Source organism: Scyliorhinus canicula, chromosome 6 (genome assembly GCF_902713615.1).
Source record: "Scyliorhinus canicula chromosome 6, sScyCan1.1, whole genome shotgun sequence".
Classification (NCBI taxonomy): Eukaryota; Metazoa; Chordata; class Chondrichthyes; order Carcharhiniformes; family Scyliorhinidae; genus Scyliorhinus; species Scyliorhinus canicula.
The window spans coordinates 28,076,430-28,103,643 of record NC_052151.1 but is presented as its reverse complement, the minus strand read 5'-3'; the positions used below and the strand labels follow the sequence as shown (position 1 = coordinate 28,103,643).

The 27,214-nt window shown below is 46.4% G+C and overlaps 1 protein-coding gene across 2 annotated transcripts in view; it reads right to left on the bottom strand.

Moving 5' to 3' along the window:
• Positions 1 to 27,214, bottom strand: part of LOC119967056 (TOG array regulator of axonemal microtubules protein 2-like) — a 147,001-nt gene that overhangs the window by 12,166 nt on the left and 107,621 nt on the right. For both annotated transcript variants that reach the window (XM_038799084.1, XM_038799085.1), the window contains exons 13-19: positions 21,876 to 22,017; positions 17,098 to 17,203; positions 15,873 to 16,108; positions 10,524 to 10,682; positions 6,336 to 6,453; positions 2,682 to 2,782; positions 139 to 337 (exon numbers count right to left, since the gene is read on the bottom strand). In XM_038799084.1, coding sequence (XP_038655012.1) covers positions 139 to 337; positions 2,682 to 2,782; positions 6,336 to 6,453; positions 10,524 to 10,682; positions 15,873 to 16,108; positions 17,098 to 17,203; positions 21,876 to 22,017 — 1,061 coding nt within the window. The remainder of the gene's footprint in view (positions 1 to 138; positions 338 to 2,681; positions 2,783 to 6,335; positions 6,454 to 10,523; positions 10,683 to 15,872; positions 16,109 to 17,097; positions 17,204 to 21,875; positions 22,018 to 27,214) is intronic.

Here is a 27,214-nt window from a genome sequence, read left to right as displayed (position 1 = left end):
TGGCGTAACAGACTTCAAGGGTTTATTTTAGCAAAGCGATCGGGCAGAAAGATTAAAAGATTTCTGAATCCAAATTGCTAGCCCAAAAATCTTTTTCCTTGTTTTATACTTTCCCATGTCCTTGTGCCACGGCCTTACATTCACAATGTTGGAGGTGACGAATCCTGGGTTGGTCTCACAATGCTGCAGCAGCAGTGAAATGCCCTGCGTTCTCTCCTGGAACTCTTTAGCAGACAGCAACTTGTTCAGTTGCTTCACCTGCTCCACTCCCTCCATGCTGCGTACGGTCGGTCGGTGGGTCATCAGTCTCTGCTGCCGTGGTGTATCCAACTCCCCCCTAACAAAGAGAAATTGCAATATACTACTACATATTTCACTCGATACACAAAATTGGAAGAATGCAGAGTTCCTAGACGATGTCATGGAGAAAGGGTGCTGCAGGGGAGGAGGCGAAGACGATGGAGGAGCTTTAACGCACGTTTCACAATTATAAATTTAAGGACTTTCTATACCAAGAGCCAATATAGATCATCAAGATCAAGAGGGTGAAGTGTGAATGTTATTTGCTGAGTGATAGGATTGGTTGGCTGATGCCAGTGGGGGTGTGGGTTCATGTATCTCAATATCTTGGGCTGTTTGAGGGGTCAGCACACAATGAGTTCAGCTTTCAGTCCTGCTGGACAGGGATGCTTTGTAAAGGGTGAACGGTTGAAGGGATGGAAAGGTCATACATCCATGTCTTATGGGTCCAGTACATGTTGTTTGTAGTTGCTGTTTGTAGTGATAAAGTGATTGAAGAGAACTGGTGGATCATAGAACCATGATCACAGAATCACTGGAAGAGACTGAGATGAAGGTGAATCTTGACTCCATGTTATCTGTCTGCATTGCCTGTCTTTTGATGTCTTATCGTTTAGCATTAGATCAATGGATGAATTGGGCTGCGTGTTTCGAGCAAATCAGGTTTTGCTGTAGTGGTAAAGTGTATACAAAAAGAACAAAGAACAAAGAAAAGTACAGCACTTCAGCCCTCCAAGCCTGTGCCACCCATGCTGCCCGTCTAAACTAAAATCTTCTACACTTCCTGGTCCATATCCCTCTATTCCCATCCTATTCATGTATTTGTCAAGATGCCCCTTAAATGTCACTATCGTCCCTGCTTCCACCACCACCTCCGGCAGCGAGTTCCAGGCACCCACTACCGTCTGTGTAAAAAACTTGCCTCGTAGATCTCCTCTAAACCTTGCCTCTCGCACCTTAAACCTATGCCCCTGGTAATGACCCCTCTACCCTTGGAAAAGCCTCTGACTATCCACTCTGTCTATGCCCCTCATAATTTTGTAGACCTCTATCAGGTCGCCCCTCAACCTCCGTCGTTCCAGTGAGAACAAACCGAGTTTATTCAACCGCTCCTCATAGCTAATGCCCTCCATACCAGGCAACATCCTGGTAAATCTCTTCTGCACCCTCTCTAAAACCTCCACATACTTCTGGTAGTGTGGCAACCAGAATTGAACACTGTACGCCAAGTGTGGCCCACTAAGGTTCTATACAGCTGCAACATGACTTGCCAATTCTTATTCTCAATGCCCCTGGCCAATGAAGGCAAGCATGCCGTATGCCTTCTTGACTATCTTCTCCACCTGTGTTGCCCCTTTCAGTGACCTGTGGGCTGTACACCTAGATCTCTCTGACTGTCAATACTCTTGAGGATTCTACCATTCACTGTATATCCCCTACCGGCATTAGGCCTTCCAAAATGCATTACCTCATATTTGTCCGGATTAAACTCCATCTGCCATCTCTCCGCCCAAGTCTCCAAATGATCTAAATTCTGCTGTATCCTCTGACAGTCCTCATTGCTATCCGCAATTCTACCAACCTTTGTGTCGTCTGCAAACGTACTAATCAGACCAGTTACATTTTCCTCCAGATAATTTATATATACTACGAACAGCAAAGGTCCCAGCACTGATCCCTGCAGAACACCACTAGTCCCAGCCCTCCAATTAGAAAAGCATCCTTCCATTGCTACTCTCTGCCTTCTATGACCTAGCCAGTTCTGTATCCACCTTGCCAGCTCACCCCTGATGTCGTGTGGCTTCACCTTTTGTACCAGTCTACCATGAGGGACCTTGTCAAATAGTGAATTGTGAATTCAATAATAAAGAATCATAGAATCAAAAGGAGTTGTGTCACATGATTTGATTGAAACACTAATGTTGGATTGTATAACCCCAATTTATTGATGAAAACAAAGATCTAAAACCGCAGTTGATACAACTGATTTCTGTGGTTAAAGATGAACCAGAAAAGGGGCAACACAGTGATGCAGTGGTTAGCACTACTGCCTCATGGCGCCGAGGTCCCAGGTTCGATCCCGGCTCTGGGTCACTGTCCCTGTGGAGTTTGCACATTCTCCCTGTGTTTGCGTGGGTTTCGCCCCCACATGCCAAAGATGTGCAGGTTAGGTGGATCGACCACGCTAAATTGCCCCTTAATTGGAAAAAATGAATTGGGTACTCTAAATTTACACAAAAAAAACACGAACCAGGAAAGCAGTGTCAAGATTAGGGTTTGGAGTTAAAAAAAACACACGTTCAGACCAGCGGAAAAGGAAATGTAAGAAATATAATTTTACAATATCATTGTATTTGGTCAAGATTGAGATTATAATTCACCTTCCAGTATTGGATAGATTTTCCAGACAGTTTGAGGAGCTGTTGACCCTTGAGTTTTTACCATTCAGCAAGTAAGGATCTGAAGAAACATCTCCGAGCCCCTGAATAACAGGAAAGATATATATTAATTAAATATTTCACGTTTTACCACTTTCCAATTTCAATCTTATCAAACCACATTTAGCAGTTGGCCCTTACTGACTATATAGCTGACCAAACTTGGAATACTGCTAATTTTTAAATGGGCTTGATCTTCACACCAAACCTCCGCTGATTCGGTGGGAAAATCACACACGCGTTCACAATCACCCTCGGACTTTGAGACAAATTGCCACACTTCCCATATTGAGGTATATGGATGGCCCAAGGCAATCTTGGCCATCATTAAAGTTTTATTGCCATTTCTTTGCTGGATGTTATTGAGTTACTACCGCAGGAAATCTGGCGTTGGGGTTTTTCTGAGGGCAACAGGAAAGTTTCTACAGGAGCAGGGAGCAAATCAAGAGAGAAAATTAAGCCAGACCGCTCATACACATCTCCCACTATTTGAAGACAAGGACAGTAGATCCTTGGATCCCCTCTCTGCTTTCTATCACAGAATGCTGGGGAGAGGCCTAACGAGGCGATGCCTTGCTCACAAATTCCATGCCACACGTTACCTCATCAATGATGAGAATACACAGATCAGATACCAGGGGCTGGATTCTCCCCACCCCAACGCCGTAATCACATTCAGCAACAGAGCGTAGAATCCCGTTTCCCGCATGAAATCGGGGCCGGCACCGGTTCAGCGATTCTCCGCGCCCCCCCCCCCCCCCTCCCGAATATCCACTACCTGAGGCCATTGTATGAGGACCGCCCTGCTATTCTCTGCCCCCAATCGGCCGAATTCCCGACGGCCTGGCCCACTCATCGTCCTGCAGTTCGGGATACTCGTGAGGTGGCTGCAGACTCAGGCCGCAGCTGTTACAGTCAGGGACAGGCCGATCGGAGGGCAGGGGGGGCCTCATTCGGGACTGGGGCATTTTTGAGCGGGCAGTCCAGGTCGAGCGTGTGGCTGATTGGGGGCACTATTTCCGCGGTGCAGGTCCACAGTCTGCGTGCGCCATGGAGCACGACATGGCGGCTGGAGGCCACCACCATGCGCATGCACGGCCTCTGACCCAGAATTGTGGGAGGCTGTATCAGCAGCTGGAGCTGCGGGCTCCATGACAGCTGCCGACGAGCCCCCTGAAAGGCTGTGAATCTGTGGCCTTTTGACACCAGTTCTTCTGATGTAAAAGGCCACAGTTTTCACAACAGCGTGGGGACATAGTCCCTGAAACGGAGAATCCAGCCCTAGGTATCACATCAGAAAATGAAGAACAATCGGAAACCCCCCACCCAGGTTTCTTTCAGGCCCCTACCAATGTTTCATCTCGAATAACATCGATGGAGACTAGGGAGTAAGCCTGATCTCTAGTTATGAATGATAGGTTCATTGCTGTAAAGCAATGAGCAATTATTTAATAAGATTATCGGGTGGCACGATGGCACAATGATTAGCACTGCTGCACACAGCACCAGGGACCTGATTCAGGTCTTGGGCGACAGTCGATGTGGAGTTTGTACGTTCTCCCCATGTCTGCGTGGGTTTCCTCTGGGTGCTCCGGTTTCGTCCCACAGTCCAAAGATGTGCGGGTTAGGTAGATTAGCCATATTAAAATTGCCCCTTTGTGAGGGGATATCTTGGCTTACAAAACAAAAGGATATGGCAGCATTGCAAGGCAGCTATTTAAGTAATAATACCCAGCGTGTGACAGGAAGGGACAGACTGTACACTCATTAAAATCAGCAGAAATAGGGTTAAAAGGGGGAAAAATGGTAAAAGGTAAAATTAATGGTTCTTTACTTAAATGCACATGGTATTCAGCACAAAATAAATGAATTTATGGCACATATTGAGGTTAATTGGTATGATCTTAGTCATTACAGAAACGTAGTTACAAGCAGATCAAAACTGGAAACAAAGTATTTAGGGGTTGAAATGAAATGAAAAATGAAAATCGCTTATTGTCACGAGTAGACTGAAATGAAGTTACTGTGAAAAGCCCCTAGTCGCCACATTCCGGCACCTGTTCGGGGAGGCTGGTACGGGAATTGAACCGTGCTGCTGGCCTGCGTTGGTCTGCTTTAAAAGCCAGCGATTTAGCCCAGTGTGCTAAACCAGCCCCTGGTTGTGCCTTTTCGTAACAAGGGCAAGAAGATACTAACGGGAGTAGTTTTTAGGCCTGTTAACAGTAGCTATACAGCAGATTGGAGAATAATGAGATCAGGAGATAATGAGGGCATGTAACAAAGGCAGTACATTAATCATGGGTGACATGTAGATACGGAAAAGATACGGAAAGATACGGAACAGGTAGCCATGAGGAAGAATTCATAGAGTGTATTCGGGGCAGTTTCCTAGAATAATATGTTGCGGATCCAACCAAGACTATTTTGCATCTGGTAATGTGTTAAATAAACAATCTCAGAGTAAAAGATCCCCTAGGAAACAGTGACCATAACATGTTAGAATTTAGCATTCAGTTTGAGAGTGAGAAACTTAAGTCAGAAACAACTGTGCAAAACCTAAATAAGAATAATTACAAATTAATCAGGACAGAGTTGGCTGGAGTGGACTGGAAAGGAGTTTAGCAGAAAAGATGGTTGATCAACAATGGCAGACGTTTATGAATATAGCTCATGATTCACAAGAAAGAAATATCCCAGTGAGGAAGAAGGATTCTAAGAAGGGGATCGATAAATCAATCATGGTTAACCAAGGAAGTTAAGGGTAGTATTACTGGAAAAAAAAACACAATGCGGGAAAGGTTAGTGGTAAGGCAGAGGATTGGGAAAGTTTTAAAAACCTGGAGGAGATGTTGAGTAAGTTGGAACAATGCTCATTGGAGTTTAGAAGAATAGAGGTGACCTTATTGAGACATATAGGGTTCTCAGGGGGCTTGACAGGGTCGATGCTGAGAGGATGTTTCCCCTTGTGAGAGAGTCTAGGACCAGAGGGCATAATCTCAGAGTAAGGGATCACCCATTTAAGACAGGGATGAGGAGGACTTTCTTTTCTCAGAGGGTAGTAAATCTGTGGAATTCTTTACGCAGAGAGCTGTAGAGGCTGGGTCGATAAGGATGTTCAAGGCTGAGATAGATTTTTAATCAGTAAAGGAATCAAGGGTGGTAAGGCGGGGAAATGGAGTTGAGGATTATCATATCAGATCAGTCATGATCTCACTGAATGGCGGAGCATACTTGATGGGCCGAGTGGCCTACTTCGGCTCCAATGTGTTATGTTCTGAAACATGATCACTATACTACCAAATCCTCACTTTTAAGGCATTGACCATTTATTAAGACAGTGACCTGTACAGGGGCTACTGATAAGAGACTGATGTTACAGTCTATGTTAACGTCAAAAACTATTTAGGAGCATGCCATATTGTTAATTAGCTTCAATAGCCTAATCTACTTCCTGAGATACCATTTTGAGGAGTCCTTAAGATGCCACCGTATGCGTTGGACATGTTTCATTTTACCAAATTTTAACCCTGATAGCAAATGCCGCAGTGAAAGTGAAACTCAGAGTTACAGGATCGAATCCAATCGGAGGAGACTCACCCTCTGTTTTATGGCTGTGATTACATGGTGCAGATCCTGAGACAGAAGTGAGCGTTCCATGTATCTCTCAAACTCCGGATGGGACGCCAAAATGTTCAGCGCCTTCCGACCATAAAACCTATCGGACAACAGAACCTGGACTTAACCTTGTGTAAAATGTTATTCATTTCTCAGTTTTGCAAAGCCAATACGCAGAGGAGACAGGGCAAGCCGTTAATCCATCTCCTTGCTTGCTCTGAAAAGCAATTCAAATTCAAATTGAATCAATTCATTGTCCACGCAAGAGAGACATACAAGATCCAAGCGGATAAGAACATGTATTAACCCTAAACTCAAGTTTGATCTTAGCCAAATGGTCGAGAAGCGATGGATGTCACCAATGCTCCTTCTAGGCTGTACAACCTCTCAACAAATCGAAAGGCCACAGACAAGGCAAACCCTTTAGGTTACCGTGCTTGCATAGCCCCACACAACACCTTAAAGGTCTTGTGCAATGAAACAGACCACCCCTGAACTACAAAAAGCAGAATTGGGACTGGTTTAGCACAGGGCTAAATAGCTGGCTTTTAAAGCAGACCAAGGCAGGCCAGCAGCACGGTTCAATTACCGTACCAGCCTCCCCGAACAGGCGCCGGAATGTGGTGACTAGGGGCTTTTCACAGTAACTTCATTTGAAGCCTACTTGTGACAATAAGCGATTTTCATTTCATTTCCATTTTCAATGTATGTTGTGTATCACCTTTACAAAGCTGATAAAACTCAGAGTGGAATGAGCATTTAGATCAATTGAGGTTTTGGAAAGAACATCATCCCACAATCTGATTGGACTGCCACTTTAGTAGCTGCTGGGGTTATAGAATTTACAGTGCAGAAGGAGGCCATTCAGCCCATCGGGTCTGCACCAGCCCTTGGAAATAGCACCCTACTTAAGTCCACACTCGTAACCCTGTAACCCCACCTAACCTTTTTTTGGACACTAAGGGCAATTTAGCATGGCCAATCCACCTAACTTGCACATCATTTGACTGTGGGAGGAAACCAGAGCACCCAGAGGAAACCCATGCAGACACGGGGAGAACAAATACAATTTGTTGTATATTGTTTCATATTTGTGGCAGTAAAGTTATTAAGACTCCACACAGACAGTGACCCAAGTCGAGAATCGAACCTGGGACCCTGGAGCTGTGGATCAACTGTGCTAACCACTGTGCTACCATGCTGTCCCTGAGATTCAGATACTCAAATCCATCACTATCGCCGGGACTGAGATCAGACAGCCCCCCCCCCCCCCCCAACCCGAGTCCACTCACTATCCAACCATCACTCTCGCTGATACTGTTGCGGGATGTCCTACAACACCATAACCTAATTACTTTTGGCAACATTTACATTTATGAATGTTTTGTGACATTCATATGTATACCTTTTCAAAGTAACAGTAGCATAAACTGTAAATGGCTAATGACCCTTGTTAACATTGCAGATGGATGAAGATGGCATGTGTGATGAATGTAGAATTTGTTGTATATTGTTTCATATTTGTGGCAGTAAAGTTATTAAAACACCTTGATTTAAAATACATACAGGCATGCTATAGCTGTAATTAAGGTATTGTAAAGAATGATGCAATGATTGATTTTAACCATTTACTTGTTTACAGAGAGATGGCTAATGAGATATTGTTTTGATTGCTGGAGATTCCCTGGAGAGTATATAATTTATGAGGGATTGTACTCAGATGGATTTGAGTGTCTGAATCTCAGCACTCCAGCAGCTACTAAAGTGGGAAGTCCAATCAGATTGTGGGATGATGTAGTTTCCAAAACATCCATTGATCTAAATAATCATAGACCTTGCTAAGGTAATGGAACATCATAGTGGAATACAGTTGATGTAATTAATGGGAGGAGAGAGGTCTGTCTGTAGTGTGCAGGCTTGCTGAATGCTGTTGGTTGAGCAGATGAGTCTGACCAGCCAAAATAATTTTAGATTGTTCCTGAAAAGGCTCTCTCTCCAAAAAGTATGCACAGATAAGGAAGTAATTCATTTTGTTAACTTTATTTATAAGCAGCATTTGAACTATGTTGGGTTGCTTAATTGATAGTAAGTTGAAGTTTCTTTTCCTTTTATTTGAGAACTGTTTAACTGATTGTTGTACAGCTATTTCTTTGATATTAATGTGGTTAATTATGTGCTTAAATTAAAGTTTGTTTTAACAGAGGAGATACCTATTAGTCAGAGCCATCACTCCTGGGGTAAAGTATCTTTTCCTCACCGTTTTTCAAATTGAAAAACTGTTTGGGGTTCACATCCGGTATCCTAACAAAAGTTGGGGTCTAGCTCGGTATCATAACACATGCGTGTGTTAAGCATGCGTTCATTAGCACAGTAAAGTCCTACCGTTCGCCATACGTTCCCACAAAATCTTGCAAAAGGCGAAATGGCAAACATACTTTATAATGGGAGTGAATTAGATAGATTGCAGCCATTGTCAAATTACTTGACTGCTGTCCATCTGAGATTTGCTCTTCCAGATGTGGAAACCTCTCCAATTATTTACCTATCTCTCCTGTGCAGTGACACCCCTTAAATTCACATCCCAAAGGAGCTTGACTGCAGACATCAAAAACAAAAACTCTATTGTGACAATATGCAATCAGAGTCTTAACTTTACCCAGAATGTAGTAATTCTGCAATGCCACTATCTTACTCAGCAGCTTAGCCTTTGCACTTCATGAAGCAGCTCAATGCGCTTTTAACCTTTTCACCCAAAGAAATCTATATTTCTGTTTCAACAAATTAAACCCTGTAAAGCATTAACCAACAAAGTAACTCCGCTCCCCTCCCACCCCCACCCTGATGTGGGGCTACAGGGAGCTACCGACTATCCAGTAAGTCAAACCCTTGCAGTCCCTCATTTGTAACCCCTTGAAGGTGATAAACAGGTATTTTAAAATGAACCTCTGTAGAAATCCTGCCAATTTCTGAAGCTGTTTCGTGATCAATACAGCGAATAGACAAAGATTAGGGGCTGGTTTAGCACAGTGGGCTAAACAGCTGGCTTGTAATACAGAACAAGGCCAGCAGCGCGGGTTCAATTCCCGTACCAGCCTCCCCGAACAGGCGCCGGCATGTGGTGACTAGGGGCTTTTCACAGTAACTTCATTTGAAGCCTACTTATGACAATAAGCGATTTTCATTTTCATTTCATTTCATATGGTGTTGTGATGGGCGATCAGGAGTACAAAACCCTTTCACGCAGGTAAACAAATTTGTGAAACAGGGGTTGCGAAAGGCAGAGGTTTACTGTGTCACACCGACAGTAATTTGTAGGGTTGCGTTTTACTGGGTCACGTAGACACCCTCCTAGATTTGTCAATGGTTGATAAAAGAACTGACAATGTGGCAATAGTTGCATGGCTCTTCCGATCAATAGTGAGATTTATCAGTGTTAGTAAAAATCTTATGGAAACCTGTAAAGAGAAGAGAGAAATTAGCTTGTGTCGGGTAGAAGGATTCAAGATTCAAATAATTGCTCCAATTATATTCGAGGAACAGTCCTGGTAACAGTGGTTAGCACAGTTGCTTCACAGCGCCAGGCTCTCTGGTTCGAATCCCCGCTGGGTCACTGTCTGTCCGGAGTCTGCACGTTCTCCCCGTGTCTGTGTGGATTTCCTCCAGGTACTCTGGTTTCCTCCCACATCTGTTTGGATGTGATATCTTGTTCCAAACCATACAGCCAGGTGTTTATGAAGACATATTTTTAAAGTAATCTTTATTAGTGTCACAAGTAGGCTTACATTAACACTGCAATGACGTTACTGTGAAAAGCCCCTGGTTGCCACACTCCAGCATCTGTTCGGGTACACGGAGGGAGAATTCAGGATGTCCAATTCACCTAACAGAACGTCTTTCGGGACTTGTGGGAGGAAGCCGGAGCACCCGGAGGGAACCCACGCAGACACGGGGAGAACGTTCAGACTCCTCACAGACAGTGAGCCAAGCCGGGGATCGAACCTGGGACCCTGGCGCTGAGATGCTACAGTGCTAACCACTGTTACCAAGACTGATGGGCAAAAAACAATTGGAGCAATTGTTTGAATCTTGAATCCTTCTTCCACCCCACAGCCACCCTCAAACACTTCCCACTTAAACTGCTATCACAGCTGCTGCAACATCTGCTCACACCTTGTTTCCTGATTCCCATCCTGTGAAAATTTCACCATTGTTTGAACAATCTGGTCTGTATTGTCCTTGGTCCCTGATAGCAATCTCTCAGCTCCAAGCTGTTCAGCAACATACAGCAGGTTCTCAGCGGTACACCTCCGAACACTGGCATTACGGTGGCTGGATAATGAGACACAAACAAATAAGCAACGTATTTTGGCAAACTTCTCTTTTAACTCTGAAAACAAAAGGGGTAATGGAAAGTGCACATTTCCTGACCATTGCCACTTCGGACATTGTGATTTTAGGAATCTGAATTAGGAAGGAACAATATAGAAGTTGGACTTGGTTTAGTTCAAGCATGTATTTTTGATTGCTGAGAAATGTTGATCCGAGCAATCAAGGATGGCGATATATGTGGCGCCTCCTCCTCCAGTTTATTGTCCACCATCATTCATGACTGGCTGTGGCAGGACTAGAGTTTAGATCTGATTTATTTGTCATGGGTCACTTACACATGTCTATATGCTGCTTCCGCAGTTTAGTCTGCAGGTGGTCTTATGTTATAACTTCATCAGATTGGGCTCTCATTTTTTGGTATGTCTGGTACTGCTCCTGGTGTAGTCTCCTGGCGTGGTCTCCTGGCGTGGTCTCCTGGTGTGGTCTCCTGGTGTGGTCTCCTGGCATGGTCTCCTGGCGTGGTCTCCTGGCGTGGTCTCCTGGCGTGGTCTCCTGGTGTGGTCTCCTGGCATGGTCTCCTGGCGTGATCTCCTGGTGTGATCTCCTGGCATGGTCACTTGGCATGGTCTCCTGGCATGGTCTCCTGGCATGTCTCCTAGCATGTCTCCTGGCGTGGTCTCCTGGCATGGTCTGGTGTGGTCTCCTGGTGTGATCTCCTGGTGTGATCTCCTGGTGTGGTCTCCTGGTGTGGTCTCCTGGTGTGGTCTCCTGGTGTGGTCTCCTGGTGTGGTCTCCTGGCGTGGTCTCCTGGTGCGGTCTCCTGGCATGGTGTCCTGGTGTGGTCTCCTAGAGTGTCTCCTGGCGTGGTCACTTGGCATGGTCTGGTGTGGTCTCCTGGTGTGATCTCCTGGTGTGGTCTCCTGGTGTGGTCTCCTGGCGTGGTCTCCTGGTGCGGTCTCCTGGCATGGTGTCCTGGTGTGGTCTCCTAGCGTGTCTCCTGGCATGGTCACTTGGCATGGTCTCCTGGCGCGGTCTTCTGGTGCGGTCTCCTGGCATGGTCACTTGGCATGGTCTCCTGGCGCGGTCTCCTGGCATGGTCACTTGGCATGGTCTCCTGGCGTGTCTCCTAGTGTGTCTCCTGGCGTAGTCTCCTGGCGTGGTCACTTGGCACGGTCTCCTGGCGTGGTCACTTGGCACGGTCTCCTGGCGTGGTCACTTGGCATGGTCTCCTGGTGTTGTCTCCTGGCTTGGTTACTTACATGGTCTCCTGGTGTGGTCTCCTGGCGTAGTCTCCTGGCGTAGTCTCCTGGCGTGGTCACTTGGCATGGTCTCCTGGCACGGTCTCCTGGCACGGTCTCCTGGCACGGTCTCCTGGCACGGTCTCCTGGCGTGGTCACTTGGCATGGTCTCCTGGCACGGTCCCCTGGTGCGGTCTACTGGCGTGGTCACTTGGCATGGTCTCCTGGTGTTGTCTCCTGGCTTGGTTACTTACATGGTCTCCTGGCGTGGTCTCCTGGCGTGGTCTCCTGGCGTGGTCTGCTGGCGTGGTCTCCTGGCGTGGTCTCCTGGCGTGGTCTCCTGGCGTGGTCTCCTGGCGTGGTCTCTGCCGTGGTCTCTGCCGTGGTCTCTGCCGTGGTCTCCTGGCGTGGTCTCCTGGCGTGGTCTCCTGGCGTGGTCTCTGCCATGGTCTCCTGGCGTGGTCTCCTGGCGTGCTCTCCTGGCGTGCTCTCCTGGCGTGCTCTCCTGGCGTGCTCTCCTGGCGTGCTCTCCTGGCGTGCTCTCCTGGCGTGGTCTCCTGGCGTGGTCTCCTGGCGTGGTCTCCTGCACTCCTGAGGGAACTGGGTTTAGTCCTTTGGCTTGATGGTAAAGGTAGAGTGAGGGATATGCTGGATCTTGAAGTTACAGATTGGGGTTGAATACAATTCTCCAGATGGTGGTGGTCCACAGCATCATCACTGACCAGGTTTGAACTGCTGCATCTGATCTGAATCTATCCCATTTAGCACAGTGTCAGGCACAGCACCTCAAAGGCTGTCCTTAGTGTGAAGATGGGGTTTCATCTCCACAAAACCTGTGCAGTCATCACTCCTATCAACACTGCCATGGACAGATACATCTGCAACACGTAGAGTGGTGAAGACAAAGTCAAGTAGCTTTTTTCCTCTTGTTGGTTCCCTCAGCATCAATTGCAAACCAAGACTGGCAGTTAGGTCCTTTTGAGTTCTACCACCTCGGTTAGTACTGGCACTACTGAGCCACACTTGGTGATGGACATTGAAGCCCAAAGGACATTGTAATCCCTAGCCACCCTCGGGGCTTCCTACAAATGGTACTCAATGTGGAGAAGGACTGATTCATCAGCTCATGAAGGGCAGTAGGTGGTAATCAGCAGGAGGTTTCTTTCTGGGATGTCCTTCCGGTGGGTTAGGACATACCTCAGTGATGGTGAAGGTGATGCCTGAGACATATTCATATCTCATCTGTGACCGGACCTACTGAATAAAGAAAGGAACTAACTTGAAGCTTCTGCTCTTTATCGTGAAGGTCTGATACTGCCCCATTCCGGGGAAGATTGTGTTTCTATATCTCCCACTGTTGGCCTCTCTGCGGGCCCTTGAGGCAGCCAAACGGGCACGAGAGGGGTAGGACCAGGTACGGTCATCGTCATATCTCTCCAGTGTGCATCCTTCTTTCACCAAAATGTCTTGAGCTACTTCCAAAGGCTGCTTCATTCTGAGGTTTCTTTGACAACACCAATGGGGTTTTCTCCATCAATGTCTCTGTGTGATTGCCAGACAGTCCACATCTTGATTTTGGGTGCAGAATGTGGTCCACAGACAGACTGGGGACATATTCTGGTATCTGCTTAATCCTTGTTTATTAGTGCTTCACCTAAACAGGTTACCGAGTAGGCATGGAGCACCCGGGCATGATTCTGGCCTCTCTCCCTCTCCAGGGGGAGACTAACACATGACTGACAGTGTCAGTGGTATATCATCATCTACTTCAGATATTAGCATGTCCAATCCGTTAACCCCTTTCTATTACAAGGTGGAGGAGATAAGGGAGCAAATGATAAAGATAGGCCTCATATGGCTGAATGTTCGACTGGGAAAAGCTGAAGAAATGGAGAGTTTATGGACGGGTTAAATAAAAACAACTTGCATTTATAAAGCACTTCTCACAGCCACTGGATGTTTTGATGCACTTTACAGCCAATAAAGCACTTTTGAAGTGTGGTCACTGTTGTAATGTCGACAAACTCCAACAAACAGCAATGTGCCAATGACCAGATAATCTAGTTTTTCATGATGTTGATTGAGGGATGAATCGTAGCTGTGACACCTGCTCTTGTTCAGAATAATGTCGTGGAGCCTGGAACATCCACCCGAGCAGGCAAAATGGGGTCTCAGTTTGACACTTCACCTCGCAACACCTCCAACTGTGTCCTTGATCTTTATGTCGTCTTTGTCGACAGGAATAGTGCCGGAAAACTGGAGGATAGCAAATGTTGTCCCCTTGTTCAAGAAGGGGAGTAGAAACAACCCTGGTAATTATAGACCTGTGAGCCTTACTTCGGTTGTGGGTAAAATGTTGGAAAAGGTTATAAGAGATAGGGTTTATAATCATCTTGAAAAGAACAAGTTGATTAGCGATACTCAACACGGTTTTGTGAAGGGTAGGTCATGCCTCACAAACCTTATTGAGTTTTTTGAGAAGGTGACCAAACAGGTGGATGAGGGTAAAGCAGTTGATGTGGTGTATATGGATTTCAGTAAGGCTTTTGATAAGGTTCCCCACGGTAGGCTATTGCAGAAAATACGGAAGTATGGGATTGAAGGTGATTTAGCGGTTTGGATCAGTAATTGGCTAGCTGAAAGAAGACAGAGGGTGGTGGTTGATGGCAAATGTTCATCCTGGAGTTCAGTTACTAGTGGTGTACTGCAAGGATCTGTTTTGGGGCCACTGCTGTTTGTCATTTTTATAAATGACCTGGAAGAGGGTGTAGAAGGATGGGTTAGTAAATTTGCAGATGACACGAAGGTCGGTGGAGTTGTGGATAGTGCTGAAGGATGTTATAGGTTACAGAGGGACATAGATAAGCTGCAGAGCTGGGCTGAGAGGTGGCAGATGGAGTTTAATGCGGAAAAGTGTGAGGTGGTTCACTTTGGAAGGAGTAACAGGAATGCAGAGTACTGGGCTAATAGCAAGATTCTTGGTAGTGTAGATGAACAGAGAGATCTCGGCATCCAGGTACATAAATCCCTGAAAGTTGCCACCCAGGTTAATAGGGCTGTTAAGAAGGCATATGGTGTGCTAGCCTTTATCAGTAGGGGGATTGGGTTTCGGAGCCACGAGATCATGCTGCAGCTGTACTAAACTCTGGTGCGGCCGCTCCTGGAGTACTGCGTGCAGTTCTGGTCACCACATTATAGGAAGGATGTGGAAGCTTTGGAAAGGGTTCAGAGGAGATTTACTAGGATGTTGCCTGGTATGGAGGGAAGGTCTTACGAGGAAAGGCTCAGGGACTTGAGGTTGTTTTCGTTAGAGAGGAGAAGGCTGAGAGGTGACTTAATAGAGACATATAAGATAGTCAGAGGGTTAGATAGGGTGGACAGTGAGAGTCTCTTTCCTCGGATGGTAATGACCAACACGAGGGGCCATAGCTTTAAATTGAGGGGTGGTAGATATAGGACAGATGGCAGAGGCAGTTTCTTTACTCAGAGAGTAGTAGGGGTGTGGAACGCCCTGCCTGCAACAGTAGTAGACTCGCCAAATTTAAGGGCATTTAAGTGCTCACTGGATAGACATATGGATGAAAATGGAATAGGTCAGATAGGCTTCAGATGGTTTCACGGGTCGGCGCAACATCGAGAGCCGAAGGGCCCGTACAGTGCTGTAATGTTCTATGTTCTATGTTCTAGTGCAGCACTTTCTCAGTTCTGCACTAGATTTTCAGCATTGACTTGGTGCTCAAGACCTGCAGTGGGACTTGAACTTGGATGCATGTGATTCAGAGGCAAGAGTGTTACCACTAATCTCTTATCCCAGCCCTTTGTCCTGTGTCCAGGGCTGCTAGGTTGGGGAGGGGAAGGGGGGGGGGGGGGGGGGGGGGGGGGGGGGGGGCGGAGACACTACCTAATCCCCGATGTTAACACGTTTCTAAGTGACGCTTACATATTTGCTTACTTTAAGCCGCCTGCGATGAGGGCGGTCAGTGCCCGTGATGGGCTAACACTCTTCGCCATAATGGCCAGCGCCTTGACTGCCTCCTCTCGGATAAACTCATTGGAGTCGCCCGTCTTGTGCAGCAGGATTCTGGTCACCTCGTCTACTTCCTGGTCCATGTTCCTCTTCAGCTGGGAGAGGAGTTCACTGAGGGACAAGATCGCAGAACGGGCAACCTTGGATCGTAGGTTATTAACCTGGGGAAATGAAAACCTTTCGTCAGCACACAACGAAGTTCGGCCTCTCCCGTTCATCAGTTCTCCAAGACCCTACTTCTCGGACTGTAGAGATACTGCAATTAAACTACCAGAGCATTTGCACTGCAAAGACTTGTCCTCATTAAAGTTCATCTAACTCCATCTTACCACAAGGTAACATTATGTCAAAATTGGAGGCAGCGTCCAAAAACATGTATTAGGATCTAGATGAGCATAGTCATAGTTCAAGTGGTGGTCCAAATGGTTGAAAATCATTGGTGTGACTCCAGGAGACCCCCCACCCAACCCATCTCACTCAATAGCGCGATGGGCCTAGATAGAAAAATGTGCCTCAATCCTGAATCTATAGCCCTTGAGTTACATTAGTATTTCCATCATTTATCTTCTACACTGCATGTTTCGCAGCCCATTCACTACCTTGACCATTCACTCCCTTCACTGCCAGCACAGTGTCTGTACTGTGTACTATTTATAGGATGCACTTCAGCACCTTTTCAAGGTTTCTTCAACTGCAATTCCCCAAACTGTGATCGATTCCACCTGGACGGACAGGAGCAGCAGGTACAAGGGAATGTCGCCACCTCCGGGTTTTCTGAATTACACACCATCCCAATGGAGACAAAATTCACCGTTCTTTCATCATCACTAGGACCAAACTGTTGTAGCTCCCTAACTAGCAGTATTATGCTTGACAGGGGTTGCGGAAGCGAGAGATTTTGGAATGCATGTCCACAGATCCTTGCCCTTTTGTAGAAAGGGGCTCTCTTATCTTCCCATAGCTGCAACCAATAAATGGACAGATCCAAAAATTGACCTGCTTTCTTTTTACATCCTCAGATATTTACAGGCCTGCAACGCCTACATTCTTATGGTTCTAAGTTCAGAAAAAGACCTTCCTTGGCTGGGGTCTTGGAGAACAAGGGAGCCGGTTTGTGGAAGTGGAGCTGGTTTGTGGACACACCACCCACCTCCTTTGTCACTGCCAAGCAGACAGGGTGAAGCCTCGTGAGGAGAAGTTCCTGGTGAAAGCGAGCCAAGCGTCGAACACTGGACAGCCCTTTCCTCTTCATCTCCCTGAAAGAGCAAAACCAAAGTCAAAAACCTGGAATTTGCCTTGTATCCGGCTGAAGTACATCTTTCAAATCTCACGCAGCCCATTCAGTTAAACCTTTGGCCACATTAAAGATATGGACTCGATGTGTAAGGACGGGTTTTGCGAAGCATGGCCTTGCGCGTAGCCAGTGACTTCTGAAATACTTTCTCCCAGTTAAAGATTTGGAGTTGAAAATCAGGGCACCGAATCCAGAATTTTCCAATTGCCGCTGGTTAAGTGAAAAGTATTACCAGTAACATGGGGCCTCAATAAATTTAACCTGCATCATATTGTTATTGGCAATCCGAGATGAAGGCTGAGGTCCAGAGAGGAGGACACTGCCCAGGATTAGGCAGAAGAGGAGCTACATCAAATAGGTCAGTTGGACAATATCAAATTTATGTATGCATAGAATCGTAGAATCCTTTACAATGCAGGAGGCAGCCATTCGGCCCATCAAGTCTGCACCGATCCTCCGAAAGAGCATGCTACCTAGGCCACTCCCCCACCTTATCACTGTAAACCCCCCCTAACCTTTGGACACTAAGGGAAAATTTAACACGGCCGATCCGCCGGGTGTACACACCTTTGGACTGTGGGAGGAAACCGGAGCACCCAGAGGAGACCCACGCAGACACGGGGAGAACATGCAAACTCCAAACAGCCAGTCACCCAAGACTGGAATTGAAACAGTGTCCCTGTCACTGTGGGGCAGTGGTGATAACCACTGTGCCACCGTGCTGCCAAGGCCTCGGTGCTGGTCCTCTTGGCCCCTTCAAGAACTGATGTTAGTAATGTGGAAGCTCATTAGCACTAAGACGCTGGGAAAGATTGAGTTAGCTGAGGTGATAGTAACAGGATAAGCTCCCTCAAGTGTTCATAACAGAAATTCTAGGGTGGAGGTCAATAACCATAAGACATAGGAACAGAATTAGGCCATTTGGCCCATCGAGTCTGCTCCACCATTCAATCATGGCTGATATTTTTCTCATCCCCATTTTCCTGCCTTCTCCCCATAGCCCCTGATCCCCTTATTAATCAAGAACCTATAGAACCTATCTATCTCTGTCTTAAAGACACTCAGTGAATTGGCCTCCACAACCTTCTGCGGCAAAGAGTTCCACAGATTCACCACCCTCTGGCTGAAAAAATTCCTCCTCATCTGTTTTATAGGATCATCCCTTCAGTCTGAGATTGTGACCTCGGGTTCTAGTTTTTCCTACAAGTGAAAATATTGTCTCCACATCCACTCTATCCAGGCCTCTCAGTATTCTGTCAGCTTCAATAAGCTCCCCCCTCATCTTTCTAAACTCCAACGTCCTCAACCTGAGGATCTTCCATCCATTCTTCTCAATCTCCGGAAAATCTTACGGTTTCACAATACATGGATGAGAAGCCCAGTGATTAAAATGCTAATTTAGAAACTTTATCCTTTGGCTATATATGGTGACTGCAATCTTTGAACTTGCAAAAATGCCCATGGTTTCCAGTGCTTCATTTTTAATGAGACTGTGGAAATGCAGGCAGTGTGCTTGCAACCTCATGAGCTACAACTGAGAATTGAATTACAGAATCACACCTAATCTCCATCCATTACACTTTATACATTATTCCTCTTCATAAGGGCAGCACGGTAGCATGGTGGTTAGCATAAATGCTTCACAGCTCCAGGGTCCCAGGTTCGATTCCCGGCTGGGTCACTGTCTGTGTGGAGTCTGCATGTCCTCCCCGTGTGTGCGTGGGTTTCCCCCGGGTGCTCCAGTTTCCTCCCACAGTCCAAAGATGTGCGGGTTAGGTGGATTGGCCATGCTAAATTGCCCATAGTGTCCTAAAAAGCAAGGTTAAGGGGGGGGCTGTTGGGTTACGGGTATAGGGTGGATACGTGGGTTTGAGTAGGGTGATCATTTCTCGGCACAACATCGAGGGCCGAAGGGCCTGTTCTGTGCTGTACTGTTCTATGTTCTATGTTCTATAAAGTCACTCAATAAGTTATCTATCTCTTTTTGAAATTCCCACCCTGCCCTTAATTCAAAAAGCTGAACGTCTGACAGTTTTTATAATGCAAGACGTTATTTTGAGTTATCAGGAGAAGAGAGCATTACAATCTGTAAATGATCCAAGTTTCCATTTCAAAACTACTTTTGTCCGTTCAGTCTCGAGGGGAAGGTTACGTGAAACCAGTAAAGCTGGGGATATCTGCAGTTAATGTACAGTGCTCTTTGCACAAATGCTGGGATTAAGATCTAGTCGGTTGACTTTAGAAACAATCTTTTCATAGAATCCCTACAGTGCAGAAGGAGGCCATTCGGCCCATCGGGTCTGCACCAATTCTCCAAAATAGCACCCTACCTAGGTCCAATCTCCTGCCCAAACCTCCCTAACCACACCTAACCTATTTTCCTATTAGTCTTGCTCAGGCTTCCTTGTGGATGGGTATTAAAAAAGAAACATTTTGGAGAGTATTTATATTTACACTGATAAGTAGATTCCAGCCAGGCTGACTAGTTTTTACAGCAAATCTCAAGTTTCGGTAAGCAGATTGACAATGACGCCTTAACTTTACTGAATTTTCATCTATCTGCTAAAATAATGAGCAAAGAGACTTGATGCCAATGCATCATGTGTTTGATGATATTATCGTACAACTGAATTTCAAGGAAGTACTGATCTCATTGGCCAGATGTGTCGAAGTAGCGGCCAACTGTTTGAAAATGGGTCAAAATTGGAGTCAGGAATAAGGCCTTACATTGTTATATCCACACCAGCTGTCCTCGTATGACAAAATGCAATTGCTCAGAGCTTAAGACAGGGATGCAAATCTGTAAATGATCCACAGAGATTGCAGACAAGGACACTGAGCTATATTGCTTGAATTAAGTGAATAAAGATATAAAGCACTGACTGCGTAGCCATACAAACAGCGTTACAGTAAAGCTGCACATGGTTTTGTTTCCTTAGTACTTTCCACCTCCATATACCACAACCAGACTGATATGGAGCAGAAACAGACCACAGACCAGTCAACTCTCCTGGTTTTGTGCTGAGGACTTCCTGCCTCAGCAGAATATCTCCACAACTTTGGTGAAGTTTGGCCTGACCAATTTGCCAGAAACAGGGTGATAGATAAGGCCATTGGGAAGGCATCTGATGGATTAAAGCCGCGGATGTGTGATATTATCATAACTATCAGCATTACAGGGGTTAATGTCGTTCCATGAATAGCCACCAGAGGGAGCTGCAGATACTACTATATAAAGCAGTGATGCTAGACTTTAGGGGAGGAGTAAGCAGGAGACAGCGAGTGAAGGTCATCAAAGCAGTTAGTGTGAGGAGGTTAGATTATAGTTATACCAGTAGTGAGATTAGCAGTAGGTGAGCATAGTTCGATGTTATTCTGTATTCTAAAAGGACTAGGTGTCGAAACCCAGTTTAGTAGTGTAAATAAAATCATAGCTTTGTTTAAGTTAAAGTTATACTGACGCCAACCATCCTAAATAAATAACGCAAAGAACACCACAGGACATGCAGCCCCCACCTCGGGAGAAAGCGAGTAAATGGCTGCATCAAGCCTGAGAGACCTTCTGAAACACAGTAAGGCCGTCATCATCCCTAAAATCCTTTCCTTTATTGTTCAAAATGGTGACAGAGCCTCCCTGCTGTTGATCATGCACAGCATAAGGCAGCCTCCCTCTGATTTTAAATAGAAACCCATGCCACCATAACAAAGCTGCGCTCAACACCGCTCTAATGTTTATAAAACATGAATTCATGAGATGTGGGTGCTGCTGGCCTGGCCATCATTCATTGCCCATCCCTAATTGCCCTTGAGAAGGGGATAGTGAGCTGCTTTCTTGAATCGCTGCAGTTCATGTGGTGTAGGTACACCCACAGTGCTGTTAGGGAGTGAGTTCCAGGATTTTGACCCAGCGACAGCGATATATTTCCAAGTCAGGATTGTGAATGGCTTGGAGAGGAACCTCCAAGTGATACCTCCCAGGTATCTGCTGCCCTTGTCCTTCTAGATGGTAGTGGTGGTGGGTTTGGAAGGTGCTGCCCAAGGAGCCTTGGTGAGTTGCTGCAGTGATTTTGTAGATGTTAAACACTGCTGCCACAGTGCAAAGGGAGTAAATGTTTGTGGAAGGAGTTAAAGGGGTTGCATTAACGTGGACGCTGTTGAATCTCTTGAGTGTTGTTGGAGCTGTGGAGAATATCCTATCACACTCCTGATGTGTGCTTTTGGGGAATCAGGAGGTGAGTTACTGCTGGAGTCTGACCTGCTCTTGTAGCCACAGTATTTATATGGCTAGTTCAGTTCAGTTTCTGGTCAATGGTAACACCCAGCGTATTGACAGTGGGGATTCAGTGATGGTAATGCCATTGAATGTCAAGGAGCGAGGGTAAATTGGTGGGAATGGACCATGTGATGTACTGCATTTGCATATTTTTTCTAATATACCTGGCCATATTAGGAAGGATATAGTATTGACACCTTCGTTTGCTGTAAATACCCAAAAGCTGACAGGCAGGCTCCCCAGCCCACAATCTGCCCCCTGCAGTATGGTGAGGGGAAAATCCTGCCTGGATTCTTTTATTCCATTTTTTTTCTCCTCCCGTGAAATAAAGAATACTTTTAAATCCAGGAGTGCTTCTGACCAGTCGTTGTTAGCCAGGAGTTTGAGTGCTTCGGTCAATCCTTGCTCCTGACGGGAGAACGACTTCATCTCCAGAGATTCCTCCTCGTCCATTTCTTCATCCCCATCCGGGGAATCCAGGGGGAAGCCTGGCAACGAGTGAGCTGGGGAGCAAACAGGCATGTTAGCTAAAGTCACACCAGCCAATCCCAAAATAAATACAACACATTTGGAGATAAGACCATAAGACATAGGAGCAGAATTAGGCCACTCGGCCCAACGAGTCTGCTCCGCCATTCAATCATGGCTGATATTTTTCTCATCTCCATTTGCCTGCCTTCTCCCCATAATCCCTGTTCCCTTATTAATCAAGAGCCTATCTATCCCTGTCTCAAAGACACTCAGTGAATTGGCCTCCACAGCCTTCTGCGGCAAAGAGTTCCACAGATTCACCACCCTCTGGCTGAAGAAATTCCTCCTCATCTGTTTTAAAGGATCGTCCCTTTAGTCTGAGATTGTGTCCTCTGGTTCCAGTTTTTCCTACAAGTGGAAACATCCGCTCCACGTCCACTCTCTCCAGGCCTCGCAGAATTCTGAAAGTTTCAATAAAATCCCCCTCATCCTTCTAAACTCCAACGAGTACAGACCCAGAGTCCACAACCGTTCCTCATACGACAAGCTGTTAATTTCAAGGATTATTCTTGCGATAGGATAACTAAACTGGCTAAAATCAATCTATTTAACCCTTTACTGTCCTGGCAGTCACATGATGCAACCTTATTGGAATTGTTGACTAACCACAGGATCAATCTCTTTTTTTAAATAAATTTAGAGTACCCAATTATTTTTTCCAATGAAGGGGCAATTTTAGCTTGGCCAATCCACCTATCCTGCACATCTTTTGGGTTGTGGGGGTGAAACCCACGCAGACACGGGGAGAATGTGCAAACTCCTCACGGACTTATGGAATTGAAGGTGATTTAGCGGTTTGGATCAGTAATTGGCTAGCTGAAAGAAGACAGAGGGTGGTGGTTGATGGCAAATGTTCATCCTGGAGTTCAGTTACTAGTGGTGTACCACAAGGATCTGTTTTGGGGCCACTGCTGTTTGTCATTTTTATAAATGACCTGGAAGAGAGTGTAGAAGGATTGGTTAGTAAATTTGCAGATGACACGAAGGTCGGTGGAGTTGTGGATAGTGCTGGAGGATGTTATAGGATACAGAGGGACATAGATAAGCTGCAGAGCTGGGCTGAGAGGTGGCAGATGGAGTTTAATGCGGAAAAGTGTGAGGTGGTTCACTTTGGAAGGAATAACAGGAATGCAGAGTACTGGGCTAATGGCAAGATTCTTGGTAGTGTAGATGAACAGAGAGATCTTGGCATCCAGGTACATAAATCCCTGAAAGTTGCCACCCAGGTTAATAGGGCTGTTAAGAAGGCATATGGTGTGCTAGCCTTTATAAGCAGGGGGATTGAGTTTCGGAACCACAAGGTCATGCTGCAGCTGTACATAACTCTGGTGCGGCCGCACCTGGAGTACTGCGTGCAGTTCTGGTCACCACATTATAGGAAGGATGTGGAAGCTTTGGAAAGGGTTCAGAGGAGATTTACTAGGATGTTGCCTGGTATGGAGGGAAGGTCTTACGAGGAAAGGCTCAGGGAATTGAGGTTGTTTTCGTTAGAGAGGAGAAGGCTGAGAGGTGACTTAATAGAGACATATAAGATAGTCAGAGGGTTAGATAGGGTGGACAGTGAGAGTCTTTTTCCTCGGATGGTGATGACCAACACGAGGGGACATAGCTTTAAATTGAGTGGTGATAGATATAGGACAGATGTCAGAGGCAGTTTCTTTACTCAGAGAGTAGTAGGGGTGTGGAACGCCCTGCCTGCAACAGTAGTAGACTCGCCAAATTTAAGGGCATTTAAGTGCTCACTGGATAGACATATGGATGAAAATGGAATAGTGTAGGTCAGATAGGCTTCAGATGGTTTCACAGGTCGGCGCAACATCGAGGGCCGAAGGGCCCGTACTGCGCTGTAGTGTTCTATGTTCTATGTTCTATGGACAGTGACCCAGGGCCGGGATTCGAACCCGGGTCCTCAGCGCCGTAAGCAGCAATGCTAACCACTGAGCCACCGTACTGCCCTTACAGGATCAATCTAGATCAATTAGTCCACAACAGACCCAGACATGACGGGCGGATTCAGCGACCCCATTGTGCCTGGCGCGAATCCGGGCACAATCTGGGTGAATCATGAGCGAGCCTAAATTGGGCCTTGTGCCGGGCCCCGGGCCGATCATGAGTCACCTGGGTGAGATCCAGATCTGCATATATACGCTCATTTAAATTCCCGGACGCTGATTCACCCAGCGCCCAGGACTCAACAGCCATGCCTGGGAGACCTCGCCAAAGCACTATTTAATACTGGACCACACAAATGTGGACCAGGCGGAAAAGCATCTGTGGGGAGGGGGGGCCTCCCAGGCCATTAGAAACCCCCAGGTGGTCGGGGATAGAGAAGTGTGGCATCCTGGCATTTCCCCTGGTACCCGAGCATCATGGCACTGCTAACCTGGCACCCTGGAAGTGCCACCTGAGCACCTTGGCACTGACAGGGTGTCAGAGACTCTGCCAGTGTGCCAGGCCAACAGTGCCAGGATGGCTGGGTGTCAGGTTGGCACTGTCAGGGGTCAGGCCCGAGGGGCTTGCCAGCCATAGCTACAAGACTCCTCAATGACTACCCCTCGGACTGATCTGTTCCCTGGAAGAACACTATTCACGACACCCTATGTTGCTCTTGCTCATGTAGTTGCTTTGTTTGTCCCCTTGTTCCACACTGTAGTCAATCACTCGTTGCCAATGTACCATTTGTCAATATTCTCTGTTGATTATTCTTTTGTCTACTATGTACGCACTGTGTACGTTCCCTTGGCCACAGAAAAAATACTTTTCTCTGTACTTTGGTACATGTAACAATAAACCAAATCAATCAATCAATCAGGTACAGGGGAGTATGAGCGTGGATTCCCGGGGGCCTCCCTAAGGTTGGGGGTCAGGGAGGGGTCACATAAATGGGGAAGGGCCTGAAAGGGGGGAGGAGATCATAGCAACCAGTCAAAATGGTGCGCCAATCTGCGAGGGAATCCTTCTAAGTTCAGCCTCAGCGGAGAGAATCTCCCCGGGGGCAACAATAATGGTAAAGTGGCGTTGAATAGAGAGGTGTCAGACGCCAAGAAACGACCCACTAAATGCGCCATATAGTGGACTTTAACTTGAGTCTGCTGAATCGTGCTCAACCTAAGCAAAAGTTCAAAGGTGGACAACTTTGGAAAACATAGGTCAATATTACCTTTTCCTCCCAATCACACCAAACTTGCCACATAGAAACACAGAATGGTTTTAGCATGCAGGCTGCCATTTGGCCCATTGGTCTCTGCTGACTCTCTGCAAGATTCATTTAGCTAGTCCCACTCACCTGCCCTTTCCCTCTGCAAATCCCAACCTCAGGTACGCATTCCTTTTGAAAGTCACACCTGCCAACACCGTCTCCTCAGACCGTACATTCCAGATCCTAACCACTCACTGCATAAAACATCTCACACTGCCTTTAGTTCTTGGTCGATGACCTTAAATTGGTGTCTCCTGGTCCTCAACCCTGTTGTGTTATGTACTCGGGAATAACACAAGCTGCAACTTGATGCAGTTTTGAGTAAAAGATGCTCCAGACTTTGAAGCGAGTTCAATGTGTTTTATTGAACTATTAGCACAGTTCTCAATGAGTTAGACTCTCTGCTAATCTAAATGTAGTAACTCAGTCTAACTGAACCAGCCTTGCTCTAAGCCACATGCTGGGATGTGATGCTGAGGATACACCCTGTCTCACTCTGTAGATGTTGGTCTGTGGAAAGAGGCGGGGTGTGAGTGCCTCATCCCTTTTATAGTGAGATACCACCCCTGAGTGTCCTGACTGCTCATTGGTCGTGCCCTATTCTATGTGCTCATTAGCTGCATGTTTGGGGATCATGACAACCCTTCCACCAATGAGAATCCCAATCCCTCATTGTTTTTTTGAACAATTCCATTAGACCTCCTATCAACTTTCTCTTCTCCAAAGAGAACACTCCCAGCGTCTCCGAATGGTTCAATTAACTGAAATCTCTCATTCCCAGAAACTTTCTGCATTTCTGCATCCTCTCTAATGCCTTTGCATGTGTCCTAAAGCATGGTGCCCAGAAATTGTCACAATGTTGGAGCTGGACAAGTGTTTTTTAAAAGGATCATCAAAGCTTCCTTGCTTTGACACTCTGAGCCTCCATTAATAAAGTCCAGGAGCTAGTATGCCCTTTTAACCACACTGCAATGCTTGCCATGCAACACTTTGTGCACATATACTTCCAGGCTTCACTGTTCCTGAGCCCATCGCTCCCTAAGAATTTTACCCTTTATTTTCTGTTGTGCCTCCTCATTTAACCAACCAAAATGTATCGCCCAACACTCTATCTGCCATATGTCTAAACATTGCACCAACTTGTCTATGTCGTCTTGACATTTATCGCTTTCATCCTCATTTCACAATATTCCCAAGTTTTGTGCCCTCTGCAAATTTTGAAACTGTTGCAGTACACCCAAGTCGAGGTCATTAATATGTTATCAAGGAAAATAGTTGTTCTCATATGGGAATCACCATAACACCTCCACATCGAAAAGAAAAATCATTTACCACTGCTCTCGGGTTTTCTGTGTCAAATACCTCATCGAAAATTATTATTGTTTGAAATTAAATCTATCTAATTTGAATAAATCAATACGAACTGCTTTTGCCATCTCCTCAGAGAGTCTGTTCTATAGATTGACCATTACTCACTGAAATGTTTCCACTAGTTTATTTTGAACCTCCAATCTTTCAAATGCATGTTGTGTCTTCTGGTTGGGAATGAACTGAGGTATCTTGGCATGATTCATATTATTTAAATCCCCAAAATATAAACCTGTGAACACTCACTTTTCCAGCGAGAACATGCCAAATCTCTGCCCGGTGATGATTGTCAGTATGAACACCAAGGTGAGAGACATTGGCCAGGATTCTCCGACCCTGCGCCGGGTCGGAGAATCCCCGGGGGGGGGAGGCACGAATCCTGCCCCGACGCCGGCCACCCTATTCTCCGGCACCGTTTTTAGAGGGCCGGCGGGATTCCCGCATCACCGGTCGGGGGCCGTTGACAGCAGCCCCCCCGGTGATTCTCCGGGCCTCGATGGGCCAAGTGGCCTCCAGTTTCAGCCAGTCCCGCCGCCATGAATTACTCACCTCACACACGGCAGGACCTGGCAGGTAAGTGTCGGGGGTGGTCCTGGGGGTGG